This window comes from Salvelinus namaycush, chromosome 26 (assembly GCF_016432855.1).
Source record: "Salvelinus namaycush isolate Seneca chromosome 26, SaNama_1.0, whole genome shotgun sequence".
In the NCBI taxonomy this organism is placed as follows: Eukaryota; Metazoa; Chordata; class Actinopteri; order Salmoniformes; family Salmonidae; genus Salvelinus; species Salvelinus namaycush.
Genome location: NC_052332.1, coordinates 12096673 through 12115444, shown reverse-complemented (window position 1 = coordinate 12115444; position 18772 = coordinate 12096673). Strand labels below are relative to the sequence as shown.

The 18772-nt window shown below is 42.7% G+C and overlaps 1 protein-coding gene across 3 annotated transcripts; it reads left to right on the top strand.

Annotated features, from left to right (window-relative positions):
- The first annotated feature begins 6310 nt into the window (after positions 1-6310).
- On the top strand, positions 6311-16964 carry LOC120021638 (angiogenic factor with G patch and FHA domains 1-like). 3 transcript variants are annotated; one of them, XM_038965445.1, is made up of 16 exons: positions 6311-6376; positions 6463-6524; positions 9406-9626; positions 9747-9846; positions 9993-10222; positions 10417-10551; positions 10628-10828; positions 11749-12166; positions 12361-12472; positions 13096-13147; positions 14708-14809; positions 14901-15072; positions 15253-15332; positions 15692-15819; positions 15981-16080; positions 16298-16964. In XM_038965445.1, exons 3-16 carry the CDS (start codon positions 9414-9416, stop codon positions 16511-16513), a joined length of 2259 nt encoding a protein of 752 aa, XP_038821373.1. In that variant the 5' UTR covers positions 6311-6376; positions 6463-6524; positions 9406-9413; the 3' UTR covers positions 16514-16964. The 3 variants fall into 3 exon arrangements, with proteins under 3 accessions (XP_038821373.1, XP_038821372.1, XP_038821371.1); XM_038965444.1 differs by having other exon boundaries at positions 6312-6524; positions 14735-14809; XM_038965443.1 differs by having other exon boundaries at positions 6312-6524.
- The last annotated feature ends 1808 nt before the right edge of the window (positions 16965-18772 follow it).

Below are 18772 nucleotides of genomic sequence, written 5' to 3'. Positions count from 1 at the left end.
TTCACCATCCAAACCCCGATGGACGAATCTGGGTTTGGAGGATGCCAGGAGAATGCTACCTGCCCCAATGTATAGTGCCAACTGTAAAGTTTGGTGGAAGAGGAATAATGGTCTGGGGCTGTTTTTCATGGTTTGGGCTGGTCCCATTAGTTCCAGTGCAGTTAAATCTTAACGCTACAGCATACAATGACATTCTAGATGATTCTGTGCTTCCAACTTTGTGGCAACAGTTTGGGAAAGGCCCTTTCCTGTTTCAGCATGACAATGCCCCCGTGCACATAATGAGGTCCATACAGAAATGGTTTATCGAGATCGGTGTGGAAGAACTTGACTGGCCTGCACAGAGTCCTGATCTCAACCCCAACGAACACCTTTGGGAGGAATTGGAACGCCGACTGTGAGCTAGGCCTAATTGCCCAACATCAGTGCCCAACCTCACTAATGCTCTTGTGGCTGAATGGAAGCAAGTCCCCGCAGCAATGTTTCAACATCTAGTGGAAAACCTTCCCAGAAGAGTGGAGGCTGTTATAGCAGCAAAGGGGGACCAACTTCATTTTAATGCCCAGGTGTCCACATACTTTTGTATTTTTGGTATATCAGATTGTTCTAGCAATTCTCACTTTATAGCTTTTTAATTTTGCAGGGGAAATCATGATTAAAGTGGCGAATTTAGGCCCTTTTCATACATGATACAGACAACATCTTGATGTCATTATCCTCCTTATAGTGTGCTCTATAATATAGAATAACTGTTGATTTTGAAATACAATTTTTCCCATTCATTTATTCAACATAAAAAATATTCATATTAATATCTCAAAACTACCCTTATAGATTTTTTTCATTTTAAGACATCATTTGGAACCACATATCGGTTAAATTGGTACAGCATTCTCACTAACGGGTGCACCAAATATGGCCACGTGCATTTGTAGAGCCCTTAAGAAAGGCTTCTAAGCTGGCAGTGATTACAGGGCAAAACAGATCAAAAGGACATGGCTAAACATGGTTTAAGATTGCTTCAACTCTGATCTGTCCCCTATACACATTACATTGTTAGGGAACTACGTCCACATTTCAGTTAAATTGGTACAGCACTCTCACTAACAGGTGCAGCAAATATAGCCTCTTACAAGACAAGCCCCAAAATGTTTTAAAGAGGCAAAAAATACATTATGGTACTGTAGTCTGTGGGGTGTTATTGAATTACAGTTCATTACTGGCAGTATAGTAGCCAGTAAATTAGATTTCAACAATACGGTATGGTACTGTATTCTGTGGAGTACTGCATTCTCACTAACGGGTGCAACAAATATAGCCTCTTACAAGGCATGCCTCAAAATGTGTTAATGAGACAGAGAGTCTTTCTCTGCCCACAACCTTTTCCCACAATGCACCATAATTCCCAGTATGCTGCTGTAAATATACAGCAAAATTGCTGTAATTTTGCATTAGAGTAGTGGAATGCCATTGAACCCCCATAATGCATTGCTCTTTACAGTACTGTAATATAGAATTAGAGTAGCTAACAAATGTACAGCAATTTGTTACAGTGCAATGATGTACAGGATATCTCTTTTACCTCACAAAAATTTCAAAGGAGACTATTTCCAATTTTACACAGATCCCATTGGGGATATTTTGAAATGCAAATGTTATGATACCAACCAGCATTTTCACATTGTGGATTACCATTTCTCATTAGGAGGAGTTGTCCTACGCATGGAGAATGTCATCCACATGCAGATGCCTCCCTAAACACGGCCTCCCTAAACACGGCCCTCCACCCACCCTTACACCCTCTCTGTCAGCAGCGCCCCCTTTACCTTTCCTCCACTCCCTCCCACTATCCTCCCTTATTCCACTTCTCTCTATGGGCCAGGGGATCAGGGCCTTAATAACTAACAGGTTGATGTGAAACCCGACCACGGGTTGGAACACTCACACGTTCCAATGTATGGAGCATGCAACACCCCCACCAGGGCCAAGTGTATCCGGACCGCTGTAGTAGTGTGGTGAAATCATTTTGACTAGGAACCAGCATGCAGAATCGGGGAAATGGGGTATCGAGTCAATTGAACAACTGAATGCATACAACCGAAATGGGTCTTCCTCATTTAACCCAACCCCTCTGAATCAGAGAGGTGCCAGGGGAGGGGGGGGGGGGGGGCTGCCTTAATCAACTTCCATATCATCAGCACCCAGGGAGCTGTTGTTGTTGGGGGTTAACTGCCTTGCTCAAGGGCAGAACAACAGATTTTTCCACCTTGTCAGATCAGGGATTCAAACCAACGACCTTTCGGTTACTGGCCCCACTCTCTTAGCCGTCAGGCTGCCTTGGGGAAACTGAAAACGGTTTGCAGGTCTACAACTTCAGCTGTCACGGCAAAAGAACTGAGGGATTAACATCTCATAGTGTGGATGACAGGAAGGGATGGACAGGAGTCTGGAAGGAGGGAAAAAGCCAAGAGACACAGGGATAGGAGGAAGGGATGGAGGAGTATGCGCTCATGTCTGTGTGTGAGAGAGAGAAGGAGTGGTTAAATACTACAACCATCCAAAAGAAAGGAATTCCCAAAACTTCCATAACAAAGCCATCACCTACAGAGAGATTAACCTGGAGAAGAGTCCCCTAAACAAGCTGGTCCTGGGGCTCTGTTCACAAACACAAACAGACCCCACAGAGCCCCAGGACAGCAACACAATTAGACCCAACCAAATCATGAGAAAATAAAAAGATATTTACTTGACACATTGGGAAGAATTAACAAAACAACAGAGCAAACTAGAATGCTATTTGGCCCTAAACAAAGAGTACACAGTGGCAGAATACCTGACCACAGTGACTGACCCAAACTTAACGAAAGCTTTGACTGTGTACAGGCTCAGTGAGCATAGCCTTGCTATTGAGAAAGGCCGCCGTAGGCAGACCTGGCTCTCAGGAGAAGACAGGCTATATGCACGCTGCCCACAAAATGAGGTGGAAGCTGAGCTGCACTTCCTGACCTCCTGCCAAATGTATGACCATATTAGAGACACATATTTCCCTCAGATTACACAGACCCACAAAGAATTTCGAAAACAAATCCAATTTTGATAAACTCCCATATCTATTGGGTGAAATACCACAGTGTACAATCACAGCAGCAAGTTTTGTGACCTTTTGGCAATACGTTTCCCCATGCCAATAAAGCCCTTGAATTGAAATTAAATTGAGAGAGAGAGAGAGAGAGAGAGAGAGATCTGTGACTTGTTGTAGAGAGAGGCCCATGTGGTAGGTACTGTACCTGTCTGTATCTTGAATCCCCTTGAATGTTCAACAGCAGCACAGTGAGGTCACGGATACGCATGGAACGCAAATACCTATTTTCCTTCTTTTTTATTTAACCGTGATTTAACTAGGCATGTCAGTTAAGAACGAATTCCTATTTACAATGACGGCCTACCTCGTCCAAACCAGGACACCGCTGGGCCAATTGTGTGCCGCCCTTCTGCGACTCCCAATCACGGCCGGATGTGATACAGCCTGGATTCGAACCAGGGACTGTAGTGACGCCTCTTGCACTGAGATGCAGTACCTTAGACCACTGCGCCACTCGGGAGCCCCAATTAAGGTAGTTGGAGTGCATTAAATCTTAACGGCTCGTGCATTACATAAATCACTCATCACACTTCCTGTGTGTGTGTATGTGCACACGTACCTGCGCTGGGCTCCCGGGCCCTCTATGCTTCCTCCATTATCTATGCCTGTAAAATGAGTCAACTAATTAAGCCTGTATTTCCAGCCAATTAGTAGACGGCTGACATCCTCCTCTCAGTGAGTAACAGGAAGTCACATCCCTCTTCAGCTCTCCCCTGTAACTCCCTTTTACATTACAATCTCTTTATTCATTTGCATGTGTGTAGTGGCGGTTCTAGCTTGTATGGCTCCCTTGGCGAACCCCCCCCAACAAACAAAAAAAGCACCATTCCGCACAAACTGTCATTTTTATTCAGACATTTGGAACAACACAAATAAATAATAATAACATTTAAAACTATATAAAAATAAATATATATATACAAAAATTAAGAGTAATAAATATAAAAAAATAAGTAACAAAGACAAATAGGAACAAATTGTAGTATATAAATACAAATAAAAAAGAGAATGGAATTATTACACTATTACCCTATTGCTAACAAAAAACACACAAATAAAACTAAATTGCACAAATCCTACATCACACAAATACACAAATAGAATAACACACTTATAAAGAAGAGAACCTGATTATTACACTATTGCACTTCAAACAAGAAATACACAAAATAAATTGCATTACTAATTGCATTAGTACTGTACAAAGTTAGAGGTGCGCTATTTGATAGATTCCCCCGCTCCACCTACCTCGGGCTTCCAGTGGGGAGACCTGAGGTCGACCTACCCCCACCCCCCTCCCCATCTCTTACTTCTGAGTGGGAGACCTTCCCAGGCAGTAGCCTGCCTAGCTCACAAACTAGAATCAGGGCGCCCAATCCGACAAGGTTAACTGACCCACAGTCCCACACGGTGACATGATATAATTGACGTGACGTGCAAATCAGCGATAGAAAACTGATCGTGCAAATGTCACCATTCGGAATATATTATTATTTATTTATTTATTCATTCATTTGTGCAGGCGTCCCATGCCGCCCTCGGCAAGATGCCGCCCTGGGCTGCTGCCCATGTCGCCTATGCCTAAATCCGCCACTGCGTGTGTGTGTGTGTAAGACTCTGTGACTCTTCATTAGGACCCAGGCAGTATGCTGCTGCTGCCACTACTTGGTCTAGTAATAAAGAGGGAAAGTGTTCTACACAGGTGTTGAGAAAGAGAGGAGAGAATGTCACTGTTAATGGAGTTTCTCACCTGTTTTTCATTTGTGTGATTTGTTGAAGTTGTTCGACTTCACTCCGGAGACAACATTTAACAGTTGTATTTCTTAATGCTTGGACTTGGAACGGTCAAAAGCTGGAAAACAAAGCTTGGCAGAGTTTTGCACACAATTTGATCATAACCTCAACATCAATACTTGTGATGACCCCTGCTGGTTTGTATGTGGAAGTATTTATTAAAAGTACATTGAGTGCAGTGAGTATTTACATTTCTACAGTCTAAATCAAATTAAGTCTAAATCAAATGTTATTGGTCACATACACATGGTTAGCAGATGTTAATGCGAGTGTAGCGAAATGCTTGTGCTTCTAGTTCCGACCCTGCAGTAATATCTAACAAGTAATCTAACAATTTCACAACTACCTTATACGCACAAGTGTAAAGTAATGAATAAGAATAGGTACATAAATATATGAATGAGCGATGGCCGAACGGCATAGGCAAGATGCCGTAGATGGTATAGAGTACAGTATATACATATGAGATGAGTAATGTAGGGTATGAAAACATTATATAAAGTGGCATTGTTTAAGTGGCTAGTGATATATTTATTACATCCAATTTTTAATTATTAAAGTGGCTAGAGATTTGAGTCAGTATGTTGGCAGCAGCCACTCAATGTTAGTGATGGCTGTTTAACAGTCTGATGGCCTTGAGATAGAAGCTGTTTTTCAGTCTCTCGGTCCCTGCTTTGATGCACCTGTACTGACCTCGCCTTCTGGATGATAGCGGGATGAACAGGCAGTGGCTCAGGTGGTTGTTGTCCTTGATTATCTTTTTGGCCTTCCTGTGACATCGGGTGCTGTAGGTGTCCTGTAGGGCAGGTAGTTTGCCCCCGGTGATGCGTTGTGCAGACCTCACTACCCTCTGGAGAGCCTTACGGTTGTGGGCGGAGCAGTTGCCATACCAGGCGGTGATACAGCCCGACAGGATGCTCTCGATTGTGCATCTGTAAAAGCTTGTGAGTGTTTTTGGTGACAAACTGAATTTCTTCAGCCTCCTGAGGTTCTTCACCACGCTGTCTGTGTGGACCATTTCAGTTTGTCCGTGATGTGTACGCCGAGGAACTTAAAACTTTCCACCTTCTCCACTACTTGTCCCGTCAATGTGGATAGGAGGCTGCTCCCTCTGCTGTTTCCTGAAGTCCACGATCATCTCCTTTGTTTTGTTGACATTGAGTGTGAGGTCTAACAGAACGTTTTGATTGATAATCGATAGTATCGGTTTTTATTCGAATTTTTTTATAGCACAAACCTCTGAGATACCTGTGTATTTTTATTCAACCAGAGATAATCAGTTATTTCCAAATATTTAGCCTATTCTAATTCCAAACCACAGGTGGCGCCCTCTGCCAACGGTGTGATGTTGTACCGTAGAAGAAGAAAGAGTGACGTAATATGTAGAAAAAATAGAGGCCATGGTCGAAGTGGATTGTAAACACATCAACTGTACCAATTGTAACTCTCTTTATTATCAACAAAACATGTGGTCGGATGTGTCAGCAATGCAGGGTGGTTACAAGATGTTTATGTTCAACTTTCAGGTTGATATTCTCGGCGGAGAGAAACGAGGGCGAGCGTCCAAGCGAGGAATACAAACGAATCGGTAAGACCTTACAGCTAGCTAGCTAACTAACGTTAGGCAGTTTAACCATATCAATGAATGAAGGCGCAAACACTCATTTAAACTGTACTCTACTGGCTATCCACTTGGTTCGTCCTTGGACATTTGAGACGAAATATATACATGAAACAATTAATTAAACAGGCTTTTCAAAATGCATACGTATATTCATTACGGAAACCGTTTAACGTTTAAGAACCAAACGGAAGCAAACGTTATAAACGAAACGGGGAGGGACCTACCTGAGTTTGTCGAATAGAAACACTTGTTTGCGTTTCCGTTTGGAGTAAACAGTTTCAAAACATGTTGCAACAGAATCGGCGTAATGATTAGAGTAAACATACCTATTATAGTAAAACCACTCCCATTTAAATAAAAAATACAAATATCCATAACAGTTTTTTTTATTCTAAACCAATCTCATGTTTTATTATTAAGTTATTGACAGTTATGTGTAAATTCCCACTAGTGGCCAATTTCAAAGTTGCAAAAAAACGTTGTTGAGGCGACCATTGGATTAACACATTTTCCAGATATTTTTGTACTTTCTCAGATAAGTAATCATATTTTATGTCAAATTAAGAGATTCATGTGCTGGTATATGCACATGATAGCATATTTTCTGTGCATTATTTGCTATTTACAAATACAAATAATTTATGCTGTCAGTTGTGCCTGCATGTCACATTCACACAGTAGCAACCTAACTTGGTGATCTACAAGATCATAGATTTTGGCCATTCACATAATTTAATGCATTTTGCCTCATTTTACTGTGAAATTAACCTTACTTTGTTATACATAGATGCCATTTTTGTAAATACAGAATGTAAATTACAATAAATAAATATTGTTCAAGATGATCAATACTAACGTTGCATAATATTGTAGTCTATGGTGTATATTTATACCCCAAACCATTGGTTTTCTAAATATTTAATGAGTAGGCTTTGCTAGTCATTATTTTTCACCATAAATCACTGTTGTTCCAATTAAACCCAGTATGCTCCTATTAAGCCCATGTGGCATTGAAACACATGGAGATAGTGTGTAGATATCCCTAATATTCAATGAACATGAGCATAAATATACTGAACAAAAATATACACACAACATGCAACAATTTCAACAGTTTTACTGAGGTACAGTACATATAAGGAAATTAGTCAATTTAATTTATAGATTTCACATGACTGGGCAGGGGCACAGACATGGGTGGGCCTGGGAGGGTGTAGGCCCACCCACTGGGGAGCCAGGCCCAGCCAATTAGAATGAGTTTTTCCCCCACAAAAGGGCTTTGTTACAAACAGAAATGCACCTCAGTTTCATCAGCTGTCCAGGTGGCTGGTCTCAGACGATCCCACAGGTGAAGAAGCCGGATGTGGCTGTCCTGAGCTGGCGTGGTTACACATGGTCTGCGTTTGTGAGGCCAGTTGGATGTACTGCCAAATAAATTAACATTAAATTCTCTGGCAACAGCTCTGGTGGACATTCCTGCAGTCAGCATGCCAATTGCACACTCCCTCAACTTGAGACATTTGTGGCCAATGTTCTCTCAATTTGTTTGTGTTCAATGTAAACCTACATTCCATGAGACTTTTGAAAAAAAAACATGCAGGATTTGACATTATAAATTCAGCTCATGAAACATGGGATCAACACTTTACATGTTGCGTTTATATTTTTGTTCAGTATAAATGTTTTTTGCTCAGATTTGTTGATTCAAAACTACAGTTATGCAGCTAGCCATGGTGCCTTTACCAAGATTAGAAACAATTAGAAACTTCTGTACACTTTTCAAGATGTTTTGAGTGGACAGGTAGTCATTGATGCAGAGAGAGAAGAAAATGACCAGGGTTGAGGGATATCAGGGATAGAAGACCTACAAGTGGTCGACAAAAAATGCAATCAAATGAGGAACAAGAAGATGACTATTGGGCGACCACTCATGCACTTTTGGGTGGGGGCATTGTCATATTGTTGTCCTTCATTCATCCAGGTAATTTCCATTTTTTTTCGTTCACCACCTCTACATTTTGTAATGCACAGTAGAGAGGGAGATTTGAAACTGTCTTCAGATAGGCTTAAGGAAGACAAGTTGGGACTCATTAACATGAATAGCAGTACAGCAAATGTAATTCAGCTTTCAGATAATTTATTGAACGTTGTGTGTGTGTTATGGTCTTTTGAGCATTGCTTCTTATCGACAGAGGGCCAGTGTGGGTGCAGGGTTGTGTTCTAACCAAGCAATAGCACACCTGATTCAACTAATCATGTCTTGATTGAAGTCTATAATAAGTTGATTAGTTGAATCAGGTCTGTATTGGTTGGCAAGAACAAAAGCCTAAGTCCATATTTGATCTCTGTGGATACTATTGGACACACCCCTGTTATGAGTGCTACTTTCATGATGAATAGTATGGATCTGTTTATTTTTAAGAACTTTAGGTGTGATTGATATAATTCAAATGGATTATTTTAGGGGTGGGCTTATTTGGAACCCCCGCTGGGCTTAAAGGATACACTCGGTACCCATTAAGCCCAGTCTGGACTTTTCACTTGTTTTATCAAATATTTAAATATCTTATTAAAACATTTTGTAAGTAAAGTCATAAAAATTCACGAGAGATTCATCTTTCATTTTATCTCCACTTTTCTTACAAAAATTAGGGCACTATATTATAGAAATGTCTAAACTTAGATTTTGTGTGGCTTATAGGTAAACTTACCCTACACCCTGGGTCTGTGTGGCGCTCACACCTAACGTACATGGTTTTGCGCATGGTCAGGTCAATTCGAATTACTTTAATTTTTTTTCTTCAACATTCACTTTACATGTTGTGGCCCTGTGTGTCAATTCCAGCTGGGAGTATGGCGACAAATGGAGAGGAGGCGAGTGGAGGAGAGGATGGGTCGGAGTCTGAGCTTCGCCAGAAAGTAGAGTCGCTACAGAAACAACTGAAAAACTGCAGAAAAGAACTGACCACATTACAGAAACAACTGACCACATTACAGAAACAACTGAGCAAGTCTGAGAGGCTTCAGAAGAACACAGAAGGCTACAATGAAGACTTGAGGAAACAGGTAGGCTAGCTGCTAAGAACAATCTTGCCATCATTGAACAAGTCTCTGAAATGCACAAATAAGCGAATTTACAAGTGACGCTTATCGTTTTTTCTTCTTGCCCGTGATTTGATACAATAGGTCGACAGGCTGAGTACAGAGATTCATGAACGGAAGGCGAAAGCGAAAGACAAAGCTGAAGCTGAGACACAGACAGCAGAATATACCTGGTCAGAAACTGGTGAGCAATCATATTGTGTTTGGATGGTTGTAAAATGAACACATGATTATTTCCCAGGACCAGCAGTTTGTGAATGATTTAGTTGGTTTTTATGTTGCTCCACTCACATATACAGATACGTTGACCCTTGTCTGTGTGATTTCCAGATTATTACAACTACTACTATGGAGGAGGCTACTACCACGGTGATGGTGTGGCAACAGACACCGAGGGAATTGTGATAGCAGAGGGGCAGGAAGCCACTGATGCCTCAGAGATGACAGCTGCAGAATCAACCAATGACACCGCTACATATATGATTACAGATACAATGACAGGCACAGCGACGGTTACAGAGGTGTCTGTAGAGGGTGGTATTGCTGCTGCTCAACCAGAGGTGAGTTTGGATACCGTCCCTTCACAGGACAGTGAGGTCTCTTGTCTTCCAAAAATAATCTTTATTTAAAGCACTCATTTCCCTAATACAGGACCACAATCTATTTGGTGGGGCACAAGAAATAAAGGTTTTAGGTTGATGACAGTGCAAAAACGGGTTGGGAACTTTACTTTCTTTACTTGTGTTTGTTCCAGCAAGAGGTGGATGCAGGCTCTATAGCTGACATGCTGAGAGCAACTGCTGAGCAGGCCATGACACAGACTGGCTTTGTGTTTGATGAGACCACCGGGATGTACTACGACCACAGCACTGGCTTCTACTACGACTCGGTACTAAACCACACACGCCATTACTATGCCATTATGTAACAGTCTTTTTAATTGCGTCACTTTCTCCCTCACCTAGGCCAGTCAGTTGTACTATGATAACAACACAGGGATGTACTACTACCACGATGCAGAGAGTGGCAAGTACCAGTTCCACTCCAGGATAGAGGTCCCTACTGTACAGCCTGTCTCAGAGACCAGCCAGGAGAAAAGGAGCCTGGACAAGAAAGGCAGGAAGTGGAAGAAAGTTCCAGAGAAAGCCTCTCGTCAGGATGATAAGGTAGGTGACTATTCTGGAGATAAAGCAGAAGGACTACAGGAGAATTACAGCAAATTCTGGATTTATGTTCCTTTTAAATAATGATTAAAAGATTAATGATTAAGGGGTAATTGTTTTAACTAGCTACATATTTCTCATTGTTGTGTAAAACTGACCTGTTATCCCTACTGTTTTTGATTTGTGCTCATTGGCTGGCCTGAGACATGAGGCTCCTGAGGCATCTCACCTTCAGAAGTTTAGTGATTGTAATGGACTTCTTTAAGATTAATTTCAACTCTGATCTATGTGGTCTCAGTTTTCAAATATTTGCAGGAGTGGTTTTAGAATTTCTGTAGCTATAGCCTTGGTTATTTATCCTGCAGTCTACTACATTTTCGTCAGGTACAGAGTTTTAGCTATTGCTCGCTGCCATTTAGTTGACTGAATGCTATTCCTCTGGTCGTAGGTAGAAGACGTGATTAACTCACTGACTAACATGGAAGATTTCCTATTTCTGGAACTCAGTTTCTCGTAGAGATACACTTTTTACACTCCTCACATCAAACTGTTCTTTAACAGCAGAAAGACCCCATGCAGACATGATGTATAGCTACACCGCTCTAGTGCAACAAAAGGGCATGTTTCAGAGCTCAGGGATGTGGCTGCTTGGTCTGGTCAAGAGGATGTTTTTGAGGATCACTTTCATTGTGTTGCAGCTTGAGTCAATGAATTGACTGTGAATGCAGTATAGGCCTACTGTCTTTGAAAATGGGGACCCATATATCCAAAAAAGTATCCCTAAACAATGCAGGGAGGTTCTGATGCGGAGCCCACTGTCCAAATTCCTAGAAAGCCTCTTGTGTCCCGTGTCCACCAATTTAGTTCTCTGGAGATGCTTCAGGTGAATCCTCCCTTCTGATTGGTTGCATGTCTGCTCACAGTGCCTTGTAAAGGAGCTCGAGTTTGAGGAGTGGATCGAGCGGCGAATCCCCAAGAGGGGAGTGGCCTCGCGCAGGCAGAGGGGGCGGTCTGTCACTCCAGACACTCCTCCACAGAAGAAAAGCTCTTCAAAGACTCGCCGGGCGAAGAGCGCCGAACGCTCGCTGAAGAGGAAGAAGAGGAATGACTGGTCGCGCTCTGATGCGAGCAGCTCAAGGAGGAAGAAAGCTAAGTCGGACAGACGGGGCAGCAAGGAGGAGGCAGCTGCGTCGGGGCGTGATGGCTTGCGTGGGAACAGCGAGCCTGAAGAGGGGGAGATCACCGAGTCGGAGGGAGAATGGAAGTCTACCTCTTCCTCCTCCTCTTCCCCCCCTCCTCCCACCAAAGACAGCTCAGAGTCAGAGATGGAGAGTCAGGAAGGTGAGGAGAGGAGGGACACCGTTTAGAGTTATTCAGTCTGTCAACTTTTTCTCACTATAGCTTTCACTTTGTGTTAAAAGTCTTACACCACCTGATATTTGTTCATCGGTCTTCCTCAATGTTTCCTGTAGTTAAAATATTGCTCAGTTTAATTGTCATGGGTATGTGATATTGTGTGCACGTTCTGTCTCTAGTTGCTGAGGAGGTGTGGCCGCCCTGTGTGAGGGTGACAGTGGTCAGATCTCCTGTGTTACAGACAGGAACACTCTTCATCATCACAGCTGACTCTCCAGCCACCATTGGCAGGTCAGTACAGCACTACAGTCTCTGGGAGATTCTCAATTGGGAAAAAGTCTGTCCTCTCCTCAACTCCTCTGTCTTCTCTCCTCCGTGACACAGAAACTGTTAAGTGGTCGAGGAGAGTGTCAATTCGTTAGTAGGCGAACGATGGAGTCTGATCCGCTTCTCGATTACCTACTTTAACAGAGGATAGTGTTTTGAAATACGTCACACCCACTTTGAAATAGGTGTTCTCTCGAGGTAGAAAAGCATGCACACATTGAAAAACAATATGCCACTTATCCTTTAATCTAAGAGTTTTTATCACTTTACACATTTAGTTTGAGATTCCACCACTGTAAACGTCATTTGTCTGATGACCCGCGAGTGGAGAAGGAGTCTCTCAGAGTTTCCTCCGCTCCTCGGTTAACCTTTGACCTTTTTCAAAAAGAGGCGAGGACGGAGAAGAGGGGGCAAACAAAACTAGTTGGGATTCTCCCAATTCTTTTGATTGAATGGGCCCATAGTGGTCAGTTCATCAATTTCATCACAAGGGGGAGATGAGAGCTCAGATCAACACTTCTGAAATTGAAGTTGAAACTACCTGTGGCATTTTGCAGTACAGTTTTAACATAATTCTATATTTTCAGGGAAAAGGATATGAACCATGCCATCAGATTATCTGAAATGGGAGTCAGTAAGGTATGGCAACATATTTCATTGATTTGTTTGATTCTGCTACATGCATTACAGGAAATCTGCAGGGCTTCAAATTAGATGTGAATGGTATTGATGGGTTCTATATATAGTACCAGTCAAAGGTTTGGACACCTACTCATTCCAGGGTTTTCTACATTGTAGAAAAGTAGTGAAGACATCAAAACTTTGAAATAATACATATGGAATCATGTAGTAACCAGAAAAGTGTTAAACAAATCTAAATATATTTTATATTTGAGATTCTTCAAAGTAGCCACCCTTTGCACACTCTTGGCATTCTCTCAACCAGCTTCATGAGGAATGCTTTTCAAATAGTCTTGAAGGAGTTCCCATATGCTGAGCACTTGTTGGCTGCTTTTCCTTCACTCTGCGGTCCAACTCAACCCAAAGGGATTAAAACAATATATATATGTATTTTATTTAACTAGGCACGTCAGTTAAGAACAAATTCTTATTTTACAATGACGGCCTACCCAGGCCAAACCCTTCCCTAACCCGGACGACCCTGGGCCAATTGTGCGCCGCCCTAGGGGACTCCAGATCACAGCCGGTTGTGATACAGCTTGGGTTCAAACCAGGTTCTGTAGTGACGCCTCTAGCACTGAGATGCAGTGCCTTAGAACGCTGGCCCACCCGATTGTGGAGGCCAGGTCATCTGATACAGCACTCTCCTTGGTCAAATAGCCCTTACACCGCCTAGAGGTATGTTTTGGGTCATTGTCCTGTTGAAAAACAAATGGTAGTCCCACTAAGCGCAAACCAGATGGGATGCCATATCGCTGCAGAATGTTGTGGTAGCCATGCTAGTTAAGTGTGCAATTTGACCATGAAGGCCTGATTCACGCAGTCTCCTCTGAACAGTTGATGTTGAGATGTCTGTTACTTGAACACTGAAGTATTTATTTGGACTGTAATCTGAGGTACAGGTAACAATAATGAATTTATCCTCTGCAGCAGAGGTAACTCTGGGTCTTCCTTTCCTGTGGCGGTCCTGATGAGAGCCAGTTTCATCGTAGCGCTTGATGGTTTTTGCGACTATACTTGAAGAAACTTTCAAAGTTCTTGAAATGTTCTGCATTGACTGACCTTCATGTCTAAAAGTAATGATGGACTGTCATTTCGCTTTGCTTATTTGAGCTGTTCTTGCCATTAATGAGCTTGGTCTTTTGCCAAATAGGGCTATCTTCTGTATACCAACCCTACCTTGTCACAACACAACTGATTGGCTCAAACGTGTTGAGAAGGAAAGAAATTCCACAAATGTACTTTTAACAAGGCATACCTGTTAATTGAAATGCATTCCAGGTGACTCCCTCATGAAGTGGGTTGAGAGAATGCCAAGAGTGTGCAAAGCTGTCAAGGCAAAGGGTGGCCACTTTGAATAATCTTTTTTTTTAACACTTTTTTTGGTTACTACAAGATTCCATGTCTTATTTCATTGTTTTGATGTCTTCACTATTATTCTACAATGTAGAAAATAGTAAAAATAAAGAAATCCTGGAATGAGTAGGGGTCAACTTAAAAAGAAAATGTCAATCCCAGTTTCACGCAGAGGTGTACTTTGACCAGGACCAACAGTGCTACATGCTAGTGGACCAGGGAAGCCAGAACGGAACTGTCCTCAATGGCAACCGAATCCTACAGGTGGGTCAGACACACACACACACACACACACACACACACACACCTTGGTTCGAAATTGAGGTAGTAACAGTATTGTTTTCACTGCCCTCAGCCCAAAGCTAAGTGTGACCCTTGCCCTCTGACCCATGGGGATGAAGTGAAGATGGGAGAGACTGTTCTGTCCTTCCACATCCACTCTGGGACAGACACCTGTGATGGCTGTGAACCTGGACAGGTCATGGCTCACCTCGGCAAACACCAGAGAAACCAGCCGGTACAGACAGGTGCAGAACACAGCTGATGAATTTGCGTAAATAAATGTGTTGCATCCATCTCTGTATGTTGTCTGTATAAGCCTGATGCGATGTTCACACACCTAGCTACCCATGCCCCACACAGCATGATTATTAGCGTAACTAATGCTACAGCCCAGTTTATAACTTTCCGGGTGTGTCGTTCCTCAGGTCCGGCTCCAACCAAAGAGGACAAGGAGCTGCTCAGACAGAAAGAACTGAAACAGATGAAGGTCAAATATGGCCTGAAGGTAAGTGACTGGTTCATTCACCACCACTACAACTTCATCTGTTGTCCCCTTCTGCTGTTATGTTAATCAGTGATGAATAATTCCCATTGGTAATCCTTTGTTGAAAATGTCCTTGCCAATCAGATCCTGCCCTGCCTTCTCTGCGTATACAGTACAAAGATGTTATCTGACAGAGGTTTTCATCCAATTAAACTGTTCTGTTTTTGCTCGTCTCACATCTTGTTGACATGTACGTTGCAAGAGACTGAGAAGTCCCATAGCTTATTAACCTTCTTTCCTTGTCACTAACAGCAGTTAGAATGATATTACTGTGTGTGTGTATATAACTGTTTAGTAAGTGTCTCCCTCTGTCCCAACAGAGCACTGAGTATGAGGAGACCAAAGCCCTGAGGAACCCCAGGTATGTTGACAGGGCCGAGTCTCGTCGTCAGACCGTGGGCAGCGAGGGAGCCTTCCAACGTGACGACGCACCCGCCTCCGTACACGTGTACGTGGTAATCTGATTGGTTCAGTTGATGGCAAGTGTGTGTGTGTGTGTGTGTGTGCACATAATGTGTGTGTAAGTAGAAAGACCAGGATGTGGTAATTACTAGTTATGAGGTTGACTCTGAGTCGTTGCAATGTGCCCCTGTTTCCCTCCTGGTCCAGTGAGATCAGTGAAGTCAACAAGGGAAGGAAGATGCTGGAGAAGATGGGCTGGAAGAAAGGAGAAGGCCTGGGCAAAGATGGAGCCGGAATGAAAGACCCGGTAATCTTAACATTTTCCCTTTCTATTAGGATTTTCCTGCTTTCAGAGAAGGGATTTTTCCTATTTTAACTAGGAATTCATAAATGGCTATATTTAAATTGACCAAACCTCAGACCAATATCCTCCAGTTAATTTGTCTGGTTTCATCCCAGTTCTTTCCCACTTTGCTCACACATCTGATCAGATTTTCCCCCACTATTCTGGTTTTCCCATATAGATCCAGCTGAAGATCCGGAAGTCACAGTCAGGTCTTGGGGCGGGAGCTGCTGTGTCGGTGGACGAGGCTGGGTCTCTGAGCAAGAACAAGACCCAGAGGAACTGGGAGAAGGCCAGAGAGAGGTTTAATGACACCTGCCAGCCAGATACACCCACAGTCAAGAAGGAGCAGGGCCCGGTGACCAAACCCTGGGTTAAAGGAGAAGTGACTGAATGACATCCTAGGCCAATGTTTCTCAACAGTTCTAGTCTGTATCTCAGAAAGGCCGGTCACCCAATCCACCATGGTGAAGTGAGTAGTTGACTGGACACAGACACACAGGGTGGCCAGTTCCAATATACTTACTGGCTGAATCCACTTCTTGGAATGAGAATGGTGCTGGTACTCACTTAGATGTTATTCCAACTTGCAATAAAGTGGGATATCTCCACATTTGCAGTCCCTTTAGAACGGCGCAGTCCCTTTAGAACGGCGCAGTCCCTTTAGAACTGTGCAGTGTCACGAATGGCCTAAGGGCGGAAGCAGAATTGGGTAATGTATTTTAAATTGTAAAAAATTAAGATGCTAAAGAACCTCCTTGTAAAGCAACTGTTTGTTTGTGGGCTGCCTGCGGAATCTATCAACTGTACAATCATGCCTAATAAATGTTGCTTTGATTTTGTCTGCAGTACAAGAGATGTCATTGTTGTAGGCCTTTATTTTAATTGAATAAATACGTTAGTTACCTGTACATGCACTTTTCCATGGCCATAATAAGCACCCACGTAAAACCTGCTGGCATTAGGACTGCACGGATGGACTCCTGTTGCCCGCCTGAAGCGGAGCCGAAAAAGTTTCTCAGAAGTTATAACCGTCTTTAAAATCGCCAATTTCTCGGGTCCTCCGCCATCCATCCGTCAACTCGATGGACAGCACGACCGAGAAACGCGGATGCAGTTTCGCGCGTTTCTAGACAGGAATTATTCATCCCAACGTTTTACCACTCGTAAAGGACCTAACCCTGGTTCAAGACATGAGTCGGACTTCGACAGAAGAAAGTGAATTGTTCAATGGACCGCAAAAGGTAAGGCAACCGTAAACCGTTAATACTGATGAAGAGAAAACAAGGTCTGTCTTGCGCTTGAGTTGTAATCCAGAAAACGTACAGGGAAATACGTGTATGGATAGAGATGCAGGCCAACTTGATTATGTTATTTTTATTCAACCCATCACGTATGTTGTGGAATTTTATTAAGGTTTACCACGAATGGCTCTTGATAAGAAACGTTGCGGAATTGACCTATAAATACGTTTGGTGAATTTCAATGTGTACTGTTTTTATTATGTAAGGTAATTTATTTTACTATAGGTAGCAGCATGTAGCCTAGAGCGTTGGACCAGTAACCGTATGGGCGCTGGTTCCAATCCCCGAGCCGAATAGGTGAACAATCTGTTGGTGTCCTTGAGCAAGGCACTTCGACATGATTGCTCCGGTTAGTCGTTCTGGATAAGTGTGCTAAATGACTCAACTGTAAACTGCCACTATATGCATAATTTACATAGGCTACTGGAAGCTCCATATAGTTTTCATATTTTATAATGGAAAGAAATGTAACCCCTGAACTGATTTGGTGACAGACATTTTGGCCTACTCAATCGAGAGAGATGTATTTTATAACAGACTGTGCTGAACTGTAATCATTGGTGCAGAGAGGCGACCTTGCCGGCAGGGGGCAGCATTCGGAGTAAGGTGAACCTACTGAAATGTGAATGAGTCTGTAGCAATACATACTGTATGTTCCTTCCTGTTTTGTGCATATGCACTCAGGATACATGGTTGTATTATAATTTAGGGATACGTTTGAAGGTCTTAATGTGTGGATGTAACCCCACTGTTACACTTTATAACCTAGTTATAATCATCCTAAAACACAATTTGGTTCAAATCAGATTAAGGGAATCATGCAGTGTACAGCGTTTCCCCCACTGTGCCAAGAATTTGATTGTTTTGTCCTCGGTACTGTTTGATTTACACTATGTCTAAGCTAGTTGCCAGGCAATAGGCACTTCATGCCTCAAAGACATCCACAGTCCCCCCCCCCCCCCTCTCTTTCTCTCTCTCAACGACTCTCAAGTCCCTGAACACTAACCATGTGTACAAAACCAAACAAGTCAAGTCAGTAATAAATGTGACCTTTGGACTTTAAAGGTGCAGGCTATACTGTATCACCTACACACATATAGATAGCTCAGATTACCCAACACTTCCTCATCAATCAATTAATGATTGGATTTATGGAGTGTGTTTCCAGGAGCTCACAGTGGAAACTCTGTTTAGGTGGCCAACAGCTTTCCAGTAGTCCTAATTCGAATCAAATTTTATTGGTCACGTACACATATTTTGCAGATGTTATTGCGGGTGTAGCGAAATGTGCAATGTCAGAGTCCGGAATATGAATGTATATGATGGTGTGTATAGACATTATGGGCAGTGTA

What these genes read in the sequence shown, in the direction of transcription:
- LOC120021638 (XM_038965443.1), top strand. Translation starts at nt 6,413, where the DNA reads ATGTGTCAGCAATGCAGGGTGGTTACAAGATGTTTATGTTCAACTTTC. An exon ending in CGAGGAATACAAACGAATCG is followed by an intron (nt 6,525 to 9,405) that starts GTAAGACCTTAC and finishes TGTCAATTCCAG; the next exon opens with CTGGGAGTATGGCGACAAAT. An exon ending in ATATACCTGGTCAGAAACTG is followed by an intron (nt 9,847 to 9,992) that starts GTGAGCAATCAT and finishes TGTGATTTCCAG; the next exon opens with ATTATTACAACTACTACTAT.